A 12,751-nucleotide genomic window follows, 5' to 3' on the forward strand; every position below is an offset into this window, starting at 1 on the left:
AGCAAACAGTGGGAGGAACTGCTGCAGACCGCACTCAGGGGGAAGAGAAAGTGGCAGGCAAGTTTATTTTCCTGGGGCCCTGGGATTATCACCAAGGACTCGCTGCCCGTCAAGTCCTCTCTGGATCTCTCCCATCACCATCCTTGCCTTATATACCCAAGGATGAGAGATCCCAGCAATCTATCGCCACTTGCCCAGTGAACTTGGGAGGCAAGAGGAGTCTTGGCCAGTGGGCTTGTCCACTCCCTGCTTCTGAAGATGCAACGCCCCCTCCCCACTTCATTCCCTCCTCCACCCAGGATGGAGGAAGGATTCAATATAAAGAGTCCTGGGGGTTCCCCTTTTCTCAGGCTTCTTCTCCATGCCAGGAAGTCCTGGGTGTAACCCGGGTGTCTTGCCGCTGTAGATCCTTCCCTGGGTGTCCCATCCAGAGCCTCCTCGGCTTCACCATCTGACCTCAGTCCTGTCCAGAGGTCCCTGGTCTGTCTTGCTGAGAGAGGTTTGCAGTCCTTGGTGAGCTCAGGCCTTTTGATATGTGCGTGTGTGCTAAGTCACTTCAGTCGTGTCCAACTCTTTGCAACACTATGGACTGTATGTAGCCCTCCAGGCTCTGCTGTCCCTGGAATTCTCCAGTCAAGAATACTAGAGTGGGTTGCCATGCCCTCCTCCAGGGGATCTTCCTGATCCAGGGACTGAACCCATGTCTCTTAACATCTACCTGCATTGGCAGGTGGGTTCTTCACCACTAGTGCCCTCACCTGGGAAGCCCCGGCCTTGGGATGGACTGGTGTAAATCTGTCTTTTCCTTCTGGCCAGAGGTGTCACAGTCTGGCAGGGGAGAGGCCAGGCTGCATGAGGTATTCCCAGTGGAGGCTGGGCTTCCTCACAGCTCATTTCCTGGAAATCTCCTGGGATCAGCTGGCTGGTGTTTTCCCAGGGAGGGTTTGGAAGGGCTGGTAAGGGCCCAGAAGGGGTAATGAGATCAAAGGGTGCCCTGAGGCAGTCAAGGGAGGCCATTCCCTGGGAAAGTGGGTGAGACGCCCAGGAGTGTTGAAACCTTATTCACGGACAGCTCTAGACCTCTAGGCAAGGGGAACTGGCAGACTTAGAGGCAGCCTGCCCACCCCTCCAGCTAGGAGCTTCCTGAGGGTAGGCATCCTCTTTGCATGATGATGACTCCAGAGTCCCTGCCTGTGCCAGTGGGTCCCATGGGTTCGCATCATACCCTAGTTTGCCCCTGCTGTGAGGTTTTGGCCACTGGGTCAGAGTTGCCTCTCTGCTTGTCTAGTCCTTCCACTTGGGGGGCAGGAGCATCACCGCTGCTGCCCTGGAGCCTGGCCCAGCGCCCGACACACACTGGGGGCCTGATGACGCCCCACACATGTCAGATGCGGCAGATTCAGTGGTCCTTTGTGTGCCCTCCTGTATGAGATCTTCTGGGGTGGGGCGTGGGGTGCAGTTCAGGAAGCACGATGTAGATTTGGTCATAATGATCCAGGTCTGGATTCAACTTTTTTTTCTTTTTTTTAAAATTTTTTGGCTATGCTGCACGACATGTGGAATCTTAGTTCCCCGACCAGGGATTGAACCCACGCCCCATGCATTGGAAGAGTGGAGCCTTAACCGCTGGACCACCAGGGATGTCCCCTCAGGTCACTTTTGAGGGAGGGGCTCGGGGATCACAGCACACATCTGTCTCCCGTTCTGTCTCCTTTCTGTCACTTTCTTGGGCCCTCCTGTCTCCTTTCTCTCTCTGGAGAGCTCCTGAGACCAGCTCTGGCTGGGAAGTGAGTGGGTTGGCCAAGGAGGAGGTGTGGCAGGAAATCCAGGGGGCCTGTGGGGTGGACAAAGGATGCTGGGAGGGGCTTCTGCGGCCATGGTTTTGAGGGGGGGCTCATGCAGAGATGGGAGTTTTCTGAGGTCTAGGGAGCCCATCGGTCTCGGGGGCTCCCCCTTCCTTGAAACCGAGGCCTCTGCCGAGAAGCCAGAGCTGGGAGCGCCGGTGCAGAAGCAGGGGGCCCAGGGGAAGGACCAGCGCCAGCCACGCCAGGCCCAGGAGGATCCAGATGGCCGCCAGGCTCCGGTACACCGAGAGGTAATGCTTGCTGGGGTCTGTACCTGGCAGGGAAGGGGGACACGATCGGTGCCAGGGGTCTGAGGGACAGCCGTCCTCCAGGTTCTGAAAGGGTTCCCACCAGCCTCCCCCTAATAAGGATCAGCAGGCGATGCCCCTGGAGCGGGGGAAGGGTGATGGGTTCCCGGACCAGTGACTTCTGAGGCTGCTGTGAGAATTCGCAGCAGCGTCACGAAGTGTTTGTCTCCCTTGAATAACCAGGGGCTCTCTGGTCCTCTAGAATTCCCCCCTCCCTCCGCTGACATCTCCCCCTCCCCCGAATCCCGTGGCCCCCAACCCTGTGATCTGTGTCTGACCCTTTCTCACCGACGACATAGTCCCCGAAGCCGATGGTGCTGAGGGTGATGAAGGCGAAGTAGAAGCCCTCGCTGAAGCTCCAGCCCTCCACGTGGCTGAAGATCATGGGCGGCAAGATGAGAATGAGCAGCGTCCCCAGTGCCAAGAAGAGGGCCAGGCCCAGGGTCTGCAGCAGCTGGAAGCGGGGGAGCCTCTGAGTCCGCTCGGAAGGCCCGTGGTTATAAGCAGGGGAGGGGGTCTGGGGTGAGCTAGGAAGTGGGCTGGGCCATAGTCAGGTCCCTGTGGGGCGGGGGTTGTGTCTCTCTGTGTGTGAGATCTTGTCTGGGCCAGAGAAAGAGCTGGTCAGCGGGATTATATCGGTGGGTCAAGTAGGAAATGACTTTCGGCTTGGTGTCCACTTTGCGGGACCCCGAGGACTCAGATCTGGGATGGAAGACGGTCACTGAGCTGTCCCCAATCCTTCTACACCTCTGCCTTTTTGCATAGCTTTGCAAGGGACCAGAGGACAGGGCGGGCCCTGGGCGTGCTCAGGGTGGTGTGGAGATGGCTATTGGAGTTCTCTGATGACCACGGAAGTGTGTGCCCAGACAGATCCCCCTTCGAAGAAGGCCTAGCCAAGCCGCCAGCAGGTGGCCTCCAGCCTTCTCTCTCGCTCAGGGTGTATTTCAGCCTGGCCCAAGGGCACACCTTGCCATGCCCGATTGAGGCCGGGGCAGAGTCCTGGCCACGTCAGCGCCCACTGTGGGACAGCTTGTGCCACCGGAACCTGCCCAGCTCCTTGAAGGGCGGGCCGAGGCTTTGTCCAGCCTGCATCACAATTTCGCTCCTCCCTCCACCTGGTCCTTTTCTTCCATGGGTGTCGACCCCGAACACCCTGCTAGCCAAAAGCTGTCTCCGTGTCAGCTTCTGGGGGACTTGACCTGCAACAGACTCGGTCCCAGTGGGGCTGTGGGGAGGGAGGATCTTACCTGGGAGCGTCTGGGCTGGTCCTCCCACCTCTCCAGCATGGTCAGGTGGGCACGCAGCCCTGTGCCCAGGTGGTTGAGGAAGGCCACGTTGAGAGGGATGCCCACCAGGGCATAGAAGACACAGAAGACCTGGCCTGCCTCTGTACTGGGTGCCAGGTTCCCATAGCCTGCAGGCGGGGGAGAGGGTGCAAATATGAGGAAGGGAGAGTTCAGAATGGCCCCCCTGACACTCTAGCAGAGGCTGGTTTTCCACCACCAGAGGGAGGAGAGGTGCAAGGCGGGGTGGGGTGGGGGGGTGGAGGGAAAGCTCCTCTGTTCCCATGAACACTCTTCTCAACCTCTTCTAGAATGATCTCGATCGGTAAGTATGCTTCGAAGGCTCATCTGCAAAAACACCACCTATAGGAAGCCCTCCTGATTGCCAGTCTCTTCCTCTTTACCAGGTGTGATTCCCCACAGTGCTTTGTGTTATTCCTATCTAGCTATCTAGTTTGCCCTGTGCTCCTATTTTTAGCGTGCTTATCTTATCCTTCATTATTGGATCAGAAGCTCCTTGAGAGCCAAGCTTGGGTCTGATCCAAGGTCATACTCTGCTATCTACACTCTATCCTTGGGTTTGATCCAAGGTCAATCTCTGCCACCTCCACTCTATCTGCTTTAATGTCACCTGAATTCAAGGACGGTGTGTGGAAGTGAACTTAGCTGGATGAATGGGGAGACCAGGCTGCGTGGGATGGAGGGGTTCCTTGTGGGAGGGGGAGTGGGTTTTCTGGCCGAGGGAGTAGAGCAGATGCTCTTGGTGCTCTGACCCCTGGGAACACCGGGACAGCAGCTGCAGCTGAGTGGACAGCTCTTGGACACACAGGGGACTCCCCACCCCAGGTCCCTGCCTCTTTCTCCACCCGAGGGGTTCTTTGGGCCACAGGAGCATGTTTGGTCTGGGGGCAGGTCCGAAATGCTGGAGGATTCATACATCCGGACTCAGTCCTCAGCCAGCCAGGGCAGGAGTCGGTAGATAAATACGCCTGCTTCCTCCCCGGTTGGCTGGGCTCTCCTTGGCTTCTCAGAGGGTCCCCAGCCCTGCTGGACCCAGTAGCTCTAACCAGTCCCCTGCTCATCACTGCAAACTCTGTTGCCCTATCTCCTCTTCCTGTTTCACTCTCCCACTTCTCCTGCTTCCCAGAATCGTCTCCGAGATAAACCACATCCTTGTCTTGGCCTTTGCTTTTGGGGAACTCAAACTTCAGCGGGGGTACTGGGGGTGGCCTTCTCCAGCCCAACGCTTTACCTATGGTGGTGACGACCGTGCCTGCAAAGAAGAAACTGCTGCCGAAGTCCCAGTTGCTGGGGTTGGTGGAGTTGCCTTTGGGGTTCACGCCCTTCACCCAGGCTTCCATGATGACCTGTTGGGTTGGGGGAGCAGCAGGGGGTGGGAGGAAGAGGCTGCTGGCAGCACCGGCTGGTGGCCAGCTCCCCTGTGGTCTCAGGGGAAGTTCTTAGTTACATTCCCATTTCAGGGAAGAGGAAACTAAGGCTCAAAGTGGCTGACTTGCCCAAGGTCGCTGAATTCCAAGCTCACTTCCTGCTTCACTGGCCAAGGGCTGAGTGTGATGTGGGCTTTAAGTGTGGCTAGTGGAGGGGAGATGGCCCCAAGGGGGCAGACGGTGATTATGGAGTGGTCCAGGTGGGAGATGTTGCCTAGAGCCAAGAGGGTGAGACCCCAGGGGTTGCCAGGACAACGAGAAGACTTCAGGTTGGATGTTCCTGGAAGGGTGTACTCGTGAACATGAGGTTTGGGACCGCAGGAAGGCTATGGGGCTGCCCTCTCTTGGGGCTAATGCTGGACAGAGGACCTCGAGTTCTCTGAGCTTCCAGGTGAGCTGGAAGGCTTGCTCTCTGCTGCCCCCTAGTGAGTCCCAGGTCTATAGGAGAAATTCCATCAGAGGCCAGGGCAAAGGTCTCGTGTGTGTGTGTGTGTGTGTGTGTGTGTGTGTGTGTGTGTGTGTTGGTGGTGTACATGTGTGGTGTGTTGTATACATGTGGTGTGTGCATGGGTGCCATATATTGCGCATGGGTGCATGCTGTTGTTTATAGAACCTGAACCCTGCAGACTCAAGCCTAAGCCCCTCTGTCCCCCGCCAAGCCCTCTAGGAGGTGGGCAGGACACCCGCCCCCATCTGCTCCCAAACCCCTCCCCTGTAGCCGTGAATTGCCCCAGGACAGCTGTGCAGCCTGGCCACCTAGTAGAGACCCAAAGGCCGGAGGGAGGCAGGGGGAGGGGGGCGGGAGGGAAGCCCCAGCCTCCAGTGCCTGTGGGAACCGCTTCCCCGCTGGCCGGGTGAGCAAGCTCTGCGGGGCTAGGGGTGACCCCTCTGAGGGCCAGGCCAGTCTGGATGTCGTGACCGGGGCTGTCTGCTTCTCCTCACTTTGGCAGAATTGGCCTCGTCTCATGTGAACCTTGGCCTCTTTCTCTTTCCCACACACCCAGATAGGCCAGAACCGAACATTCCAGAACATGCCCGCTCCCCAGAGACCCTCGCCCATGGGAGCAGCACTGGTTCTAAGACCCGGCTGTCCCCTCCGCCAGCCTGGGGGTCTCCATCCTGCGGAGGCGGGGCTGCAGCGGAGGGTGCTGGGGGCGGGGCTCCCAGTGCGGACGGACTGTCCACTCTTCTCCAAGAATCCTGGCGCCCAGGTGAGAAAGGCAGACTTGCACCCTGGGCAAGTTTCCTGATGGTGTCGGCCTTCAATACTGTTTTTATTACTGTTTAGCTCCGCCCCCCATTGTCATCTGAACAGTAGAGGAGGCCCTCGTATCCAGGAGATTCACACGGGCTAGGTTCACATTCACTGACAAGGAGAACATTCGCTGGGGTTCCTGGAAGCAATCCCGCGCTGACACCGAGAGATGACCATCATGTGTGTTCTTTGGGAATCTTACCCTGGCATTCTTCTGCCTCTCAGTTGGACATCCCCTGGCAAGTGAGGGTCCCTCCCAAGGATGCTGAGGACCCCTGGGGAGGTCTGGGGGCCTTTCATCAGTGGCACCTCCCTCAGGATTGCAGTCAAGCCTGTGCCTTTAATTACATACCAGCTACCAGTCCTTTGCCTGTTCCGTCCGCAGCTCCGGGAATTGCTTCCAACCAGGAGCTGAGGGTGGGGGGGTTCCAGGGCCTCTGCCTTACTCCCCATCCTGAGCCCTTCTCAGCCCTGATTGGGGTGCTGTGGTCCCAGCTCTGTGCTGCTGGAGAGCAAGGAAGTGAAACCTGAGGCCGGAGGCCCCGTTTCCTGGGAGAAAGGGCCTCTCTTGGCTCTGGAAAGTTCTCTGATCAGCCAGACCACCTTCCATCTCCTAGGCTTGCTATTCCCCAATCTTGGGGGTCCATCAGTGTGGCCTGAGGACTTGTTAACACACAGCCTGTTGCCCCGGCTACCCCCTGGAGTTCCTGACTCAGGAGGTCTGGGGTGGGACCTGAGGGATGGCCTTGGTAAGGAGCGCCCACGTGGGGCTGATGCTGCTAGACCAGACTTTGAGAACTGCCCTCTGCACTTAGGTTAACCTGTGTGGCGAGCAGCAGCTGGCTTGGGTTCGAGTTCTGCCTCTTCCATTAGCTACGCAGCTCTGGGCAACATACTTCTCCTCTCTGTTGCCCAGTCCCCACCTGCGAATCTGAGAGAGTGGTGGCAATAGGTAATTATGAGCAAACACACAGAAAGCACTGGGCCTGGGGGGATGGACCAGGACTGGTTGGACCCCATCGTGATGGCCCTGCTCCCTGCTGTTTGGGGCACATTATAAACACTCGGTACAGACCAGTCATTGTGATGAATCTGCACTTGGCTTGTTCCTTTGCGGTGGGTATTGTCCCCCACTGGACCTCTTGGTCTCACCCTCTCCCACAACAACCTGGTTTTGGCTGGTTTCTGGGGGAGAGGGGACTGGGGCCCCAGAGTTTCTACAGAAGGGACCCAAGCAGGTCTGACCCACTCTGTCACCAGAGAGGCCCTGTGGGCCCCAGAGGGGTGGGGCTCAGTCAGCCTGGCGGTTGCTCATCAAGGCCAGGTCCACGGCGGCCAGCGTGGTGGCTGCTCCTGACCTTTATCTGCGTCTCCCACCCACAGTGTGGTCAGCACCCCGGGGAGGGGGAAGGTGAGCTAGTGGGAAGGCAGAGGAAGAAGCTGCCCGGAGCCGGGGAAGGGGAAGCTCCGGAGCGTGGGGGCAGAAGTGTGTACAATGCTGATAGCCCTGGCACACGGTTCACATTTATGCAGCAAGTGGCCGCCTAGAAAGAGCTTTTAATCAGCTCTCAAACATCACCTCACCTAGAAGGGGACCAGAGAGGTTAAGTGACTTGCCCAGTGTCTCACAGCAATCCAGTTATAGACCCCGGAGGCCAGAATCTGTGCCTAGGTCTCCCCTGGCCCTCTGTTCCCATCACGCTCGGCTTCCAAATGGGGCCTCAGCCATCAGTGATGGCTCTGGACCTGCGGTGAGAACTGCATTCTGCACCCCCCCACCACCCCTGTCCCACATCAGCCTCTCCCCTTCACCTGCACAAACTGCTCCACAGCCTGCTGGTCCAGGCAGGTGTAGTTCTCCAGGAAGCGCAGCTTCTCAAACTGAAAGCGGTCCCTGGACTGAGACTCTTCCTGCTTCTCCAGCAGCTGGAAGATGGTGGCGCCCAGCAGCAGGTAGCAGATGTAGGCCAGGAGCAGGGGCAGCACCCGGCAGCCCCAGCGGCTGCAGAGCCCGGCGCGGGGCATGGCGGGCCCAGGACTGTGCCGGGGCCGTGGGGCTGGCTGTGGAAACAGCGGCGGGAAGCGCCCGGGGACCTGCGTCCAGCCTCCTGCCTGCCTCACCCTCCCTGGCGGCACAGGTGTTGGGAGGCTGGGGAGTCTGTTTGAACAGTGCAGCTCAGCTTGGTTGCACTAAGTGCCCTGAGCGCAAACAGGTCTGCCACCCCCCGCCCAGGCTTTTCTTTATCCCCATGGAGAGCAGCAGGTCAGCGGCGGGGACCCCTCAAAGAGACCTAACAGTCCTCCCAAGGCCATCATGTCTCACTTTCTGCCTCCAAGTCGGATGGGTGTTTGGGGACCAAATCGGATGCTCCCAGCTTCTCACCCATGACGTCTTCCGAGCCCCAGGCTTAGGAGCTGGGAAGAAATCAGAACAGGTGTGCGTAGAACTTGCACTCAGTTGCCATGGCTACGAAGTGGGGCTGGAAGGGTGGACCCGCCTCTTGGGGGAACTCGAGGATGAGGGACCTGGGTGACAAATCAGGAGAAAGCAAATGGACAAATGACAGTCTGGATCAGGAAAAGTGTGAGGGTTGATGTTCTTAATAAACTGGAAGCATTTGCTTTAGAGTTTCTGCTGAAAACCCTCCTCACTTGAAGCTCTTAGCAGGTTCTCTTGGGAGGCTACGTCGGTGAGACGTATGTGTGAGTAAAAAGAAACTATAAAAAGTACCTCCCGGCCCAGAGGCGTTAGCAGTGGTTCACTCTGGGTGGGTGGAATCGAGGGTGTTTTCCTCTCTCTCTGCATGTGTGTGTGTAGTTGTAGCAGTTTTTTTTTTTTTTTTTAATAACTCACATGCTACCATTCACACACATAAAGTATGTAATTGAATGGTTTCTCTATTCAAGTATATTCAGAGGCCTGCAACTATCCCAAGACCAATTTTAGAATATTTTTAAAACCTCAGAGCAGAACCCTGTACCTTTTAGCTGTCACCCCCATCCATCCAGTCTGCCACCTTGCCTCTGGCAACCTTTAACTTGCTGTCTCAGGATTTCGCTAATCTGGACATGTTTAAAAATTTAAAAAAAATGAAGTATAGTTGATTAACACCATTGTACTAATGTCTACGGAAGAGCAAAGTGACTCAGTTACACACATATATACATTAAAAAAATTCTTTTCCTTTATAGTTTAATCACAGGATATTGAATATATCAGTAGTTCACTGTGCTGTACAATAGGACCTTGTTAGACAGCATTTCATTTAAATGCAGTCATGCAATATGTGGACTTTTGTGTCTGGCTTCTTCAATTAGCATGTTTTTAAGGTTTATCCAAAATTTAGCAAGTGTCAGCAGTCCATTCTTTATGGCTGAATAGTATTTCATTCCATGGATATGTACCAACATTTTATGTATATTTATATACCCATTTATCAGTTGATAGATGTTTGGCTGTTATGAATAATACTGCTATGAGTATTCATGTACGAGTCTCTTTTAGTGGGATTGTAACTTTTCATTTCTCCCCTATAGTGTACTTAGGAGTAGAATTGCTGGGTCACATGATCACTCTATGCTTGATTATTTGAGGAACCACCAGACTGTCTTCCAAAGTAGCTGTGCCATTTTACATCCCTACCAGCAGCGTGTGAGGGCTATCAGTAATCTGCTTGTGTTCTCTGGGGTTTCCTGTAATGAGCTGCGCCCGCAGACATGAGTTGCCATGCTGATAGCTTTTCCCGCCTTCTTGGCATACAGAACCCCACATTTGTACACGTCAGCCCCAGGCAGTGGAGCCTGGCTGATCTCACCCATCATGATAATCCTGCTCCTCACTGTCTCAGGAACAGCCCTGCAAGGGGGCTTTGTGTATGGGCAGTGAAGTAAGTGAAGACCCATAGGGGGTTAAACAGAGCACCGTCGCCCAGTCCTCCCCAGGTTTCCGGGGAGCCCTGATGGGTGAAATGCACCCAGTTAGTCCGCTGGAGGCAGGGAGGCCGGGCTATCATCTTCTCAGCCCAGGCAGTCATTGTGGCATTTCTCGCTCTGCATCTGCAGGCAAAATGACTCCAGGAGCCTGTGGACAGTCCACCGAGGAGCCCCAGGTGCGGCCAGGCCATTGGAAGCAAACACAGGTGAAAGCGGAGGAGAGGGACCCAGAGAGGGGGAGGGGATCAGGGGATCGCAGATGCTGGCCCCTGCTCAGCCACCCCGTGTCCTTGCGGGAAGGGTCAAGAGCATCGAAAAGACACTCAGCTGATTCCTGCACACTCCTACCTCTAAATTTAAACAGGTTTGAAACCTAAGCCTGATTTGTTTAAGCCACAGTTAGGGATTGTTACTTCTCAATGGTTAGATAAGTTCAAGGTTCAGTTGGGGCCCTGTCTGGGGGTGGCAGGTGCCTTCCTTGCAGTCCTGCTGGCTCTGGGTCCCTGAGACCACCTGGGGGTCCACAGCCGTCTCCTGTAAGGCCCTCCTCACGCCCAGAGCTTTCCCAGACAGTACCATGATGGGAGGCCTGCTGGTCCTGGGGCAGAAGCAAGCATCTGGGTCACACATCTCACCCTTAGTCCTGGCTCTAAGCTAGGGTTATGCTTACACACCTGCCAGGCGTGTGATAATCAAATCCCATTTTATTGCCTGGGAGAAGCTCAGTATGTGAAGAGTTCTCCTTTACCATTTGGAAAGCTCACCTGCTGCTGTCTGGGGACTCGGGCGGGTCTTAGCAACCTCTTCTGTGTGAATATCCTTGCTGAGTCTGGGCGTGGTCTGCAGGTGGTGGTGGTGGTTCTCAGGTGGAAGGAAAGGAAGGGGAAGACCGGTGAGCACAGTGGGGAGGGCTGTCTGTGGCGGGTGGACAGGGCTCCCTCAGGGCCTGGACAGGAAGGATGCCAGGCTCCCCACTCCTTTGGGAGGTCTCGCCCCCCCTGTTGAGGGCCTCGCCTCATTTCTCCCTGATGCTGCTGTTTCCTCTCACAGGGCATTGTGTATTTGTTGCTCAGTCATGTCCGACTCTTTGTGACCCCCTGGGCTGTACCCACCAGGCTCCTTTGCCCATGGAATTCTCCAGGCAAGAATACTGGAGTGGGTAGCCATTCCCTTCTCCAGGGGATCTTCCCCACCCAGGGGTCGAACCCCAGTCTCCTGTGACTCCTGCATTGCAGGCGGCTTCTTTACAGTCTGAGCCACCAGAGCTTCCCTCACAGGGCGTAACCTGGCTGGAGTTTAAGACAGTCTTTCCCAGGAGCTCTTCTGGCTTAAGGGGACCACAGACCTAAAAGATGAAGCCTTCCTGGTGGATTTCAGGGGCTCAGCTCGATTGGTCCCCAAAGCACTCTGCACTCCAGGGCAAGTGCCTGTCCATCCACCCCTGCTTCCCTCGTTCAGTATGCGAGCTGGGTGCCCTCCGTGTGTTGGCACCTGCCTTGGCTGCTCCTCTGCCTGGCTGTGGCCCGTCCCGGCCAGGTTTAGAAGGGAAACTTCAGGCCTGCGGGGTCCTCCCCTGCTCATCTGACATGGTCCCTGCCTGCATGACACCTCCCCATGTGGGCGCCATTCCGCTGGGAGCGATGGACGGACACGGGGCATGATTTATCATCTCTTTCAGGGAATTATTGCTGCTAATGGGAAGCCCCGATTTGCACTTCCCCAAGGTGGGAGGGCAAAATCAATTAATGGAGAGTCTAACGTGGCCAGGCCTGCTGGCAGAGTGTGGCCTGACATCCGGCAGTGATAAGGGACCTTTTGAGGCTGAACTAATAAGGAGATTGGAGGAAAAAAGAAGAAAAACAACCCTCGCCCCCACCCCCGATCAATCTCATGTACAGTGGTCAGAGGATGCAGAGCAAACAGCAGCTGGACACGGGCCTCTTTCCGTCTGAATGAGCCGGGAGCGGAGGGCAGGCCAGCTCGCCCAGCAGCCGTCCAACATTGGTATTCGCTCACGGGATGGCTCGATAGGCGCCTATCTGCACAAATGAGAAAGGCACGTTCTGGGCCAGAGATCAGGGGAGGGGCTGAGGCCCGCCTGGCCCAGGTGCGCCCCTGCAGGGGAGCGGGCAGGTGGCGGGCTCAGGGCTCAGATCCTGCGGCCCTAACGGTGCCCACGTGGGGAGGTGTCGTGCAGGCAGGGACCATGTCGGATGAGCAGCGGAGGTCCCCGCAGGCCTGAAGTTTCCCTCCCATGTGGGAGGCAGGGCCTGTGGGTGTGAGCGCCCTGCTGGCCAGAGAGTCGGGGGGGGGGGTGTCCCGCTGGGCCGTGTGACCCCCAGGGGGTGGGGTGGGCAAAGCCAAGCGGAAGGAGGCTGAAGACGGACAATCAGAGACAAGCACACCTGTTATTGATCTTGTTCAGAACAGTCCATTGTTTACTGGGGCAGCGGGAGTCCTTTCTCATGAGAGATCATTCCGAGCCCCGGTGAGAGGGGGGTCTCTAGTTGAAGTTGGGGGGACTCCCATTCTCATCAGCCCAGATGGCCTGATGCAAGAGCCCCCTGCTGTGACTCTGAGAGAGATGTACTTGCCTGAGTTGGACTGACCTTGGAGCAGACTCTGAGACCAGATGTGGGTATGCGCGGTTTACCTGGGAACTGATCCCAGGAAGGGATTC

General features: G+C 56.6%; 2 protein-coding genes across 2 annotated transcripts in view; both read right to left on the minus strand.

Annotated features, from left to right (window-relative positions):
• Positions 1-1,894: 1,894 nt before the first annotated feature.
• KCNK16 (potassium two pore domain channel subfamily K member 16) lies at positions 1,895-8,163 on the minus strand. Its single transcript, XM_065913130.1, has 5 exons — positions 7,951-8,163; positions 4,688-4,802; positions 3,400-3,566; positions 2,441-2,606; positions 1,895-2,118 (listed from the first exon to the last, which is right to left on the minus strand). Exons 1-5 carry the CDS (start codon positions 8,161-8,163, stop codon positions 1,895-1,897), a joined length of 885 nt encoding a protein of 294 aa, XP_065769202.1.
• Positions 8,164-10,494: 2,331 nt separating this feature from the next.
• KIF6 (kinesin family member 6) overlaps positions 10,495-12,751 on the minus strand; it is a 396,116-nt gene continuing 393,859 nt past the window's right edge. The window contains exons 28-30 of the mRNA XM_065913300.1: positions 12,250-12,446; positions 12,088-12,134; positions 10,495-10,669 (exon numbers count right to left, since the gene is read on the minus strand). Of these exons, the coding sequence (XP_065769372.1) occupies positions 10,495-10,669; positions 12,088-12,134; positions 12,250-12,446 (419 nt within the window). The remainder of the gene's footprint in view (positions 10,670-12,087; positions 12,135-12,249; positions 12,447-12,751) is intronic.

Source organism: Muntiacus reevesi, chromosome 20 (assembly GCF_963930625.1).
Source record: "Muntiacus reevesi chromosome 20, mMunRee1.1, whole genome shotgun sequence".
NCBI classification, from domain to species: domain Eukaryota; kingdom Metazoa; phylum Chordata; class Mammalia; order Artiodactyla; family Cervidae; genus Muntiacus; species Muntiacus reevesi.

Bases quoted from the DNA above. Each gene is read 5' to 3' on its own strand.
- KCNK16 (XM_065913130.1), bottom strand. From the start codon at position 8,163: ATGCCCCGCGCCGGGCTCTGCAGCCGCTGGGGCTGCCGGGTGCTGCCC. The intron at 4,803-7,950 runs GTGAAGGGGAGA...CCAACCCAACAG, and splicing joins CTGTGGAGCAGTTTGTGCAG to GTCATCATGGAAGCCTGGGT. The intron at 2,607-3,399 runs GTAAGATCCTCC...CCCCGCTTCCAG, and splicing joins ACCAGCCCAGACGCTCCCAG to CTGCTGCAGACCCTGGGCCT.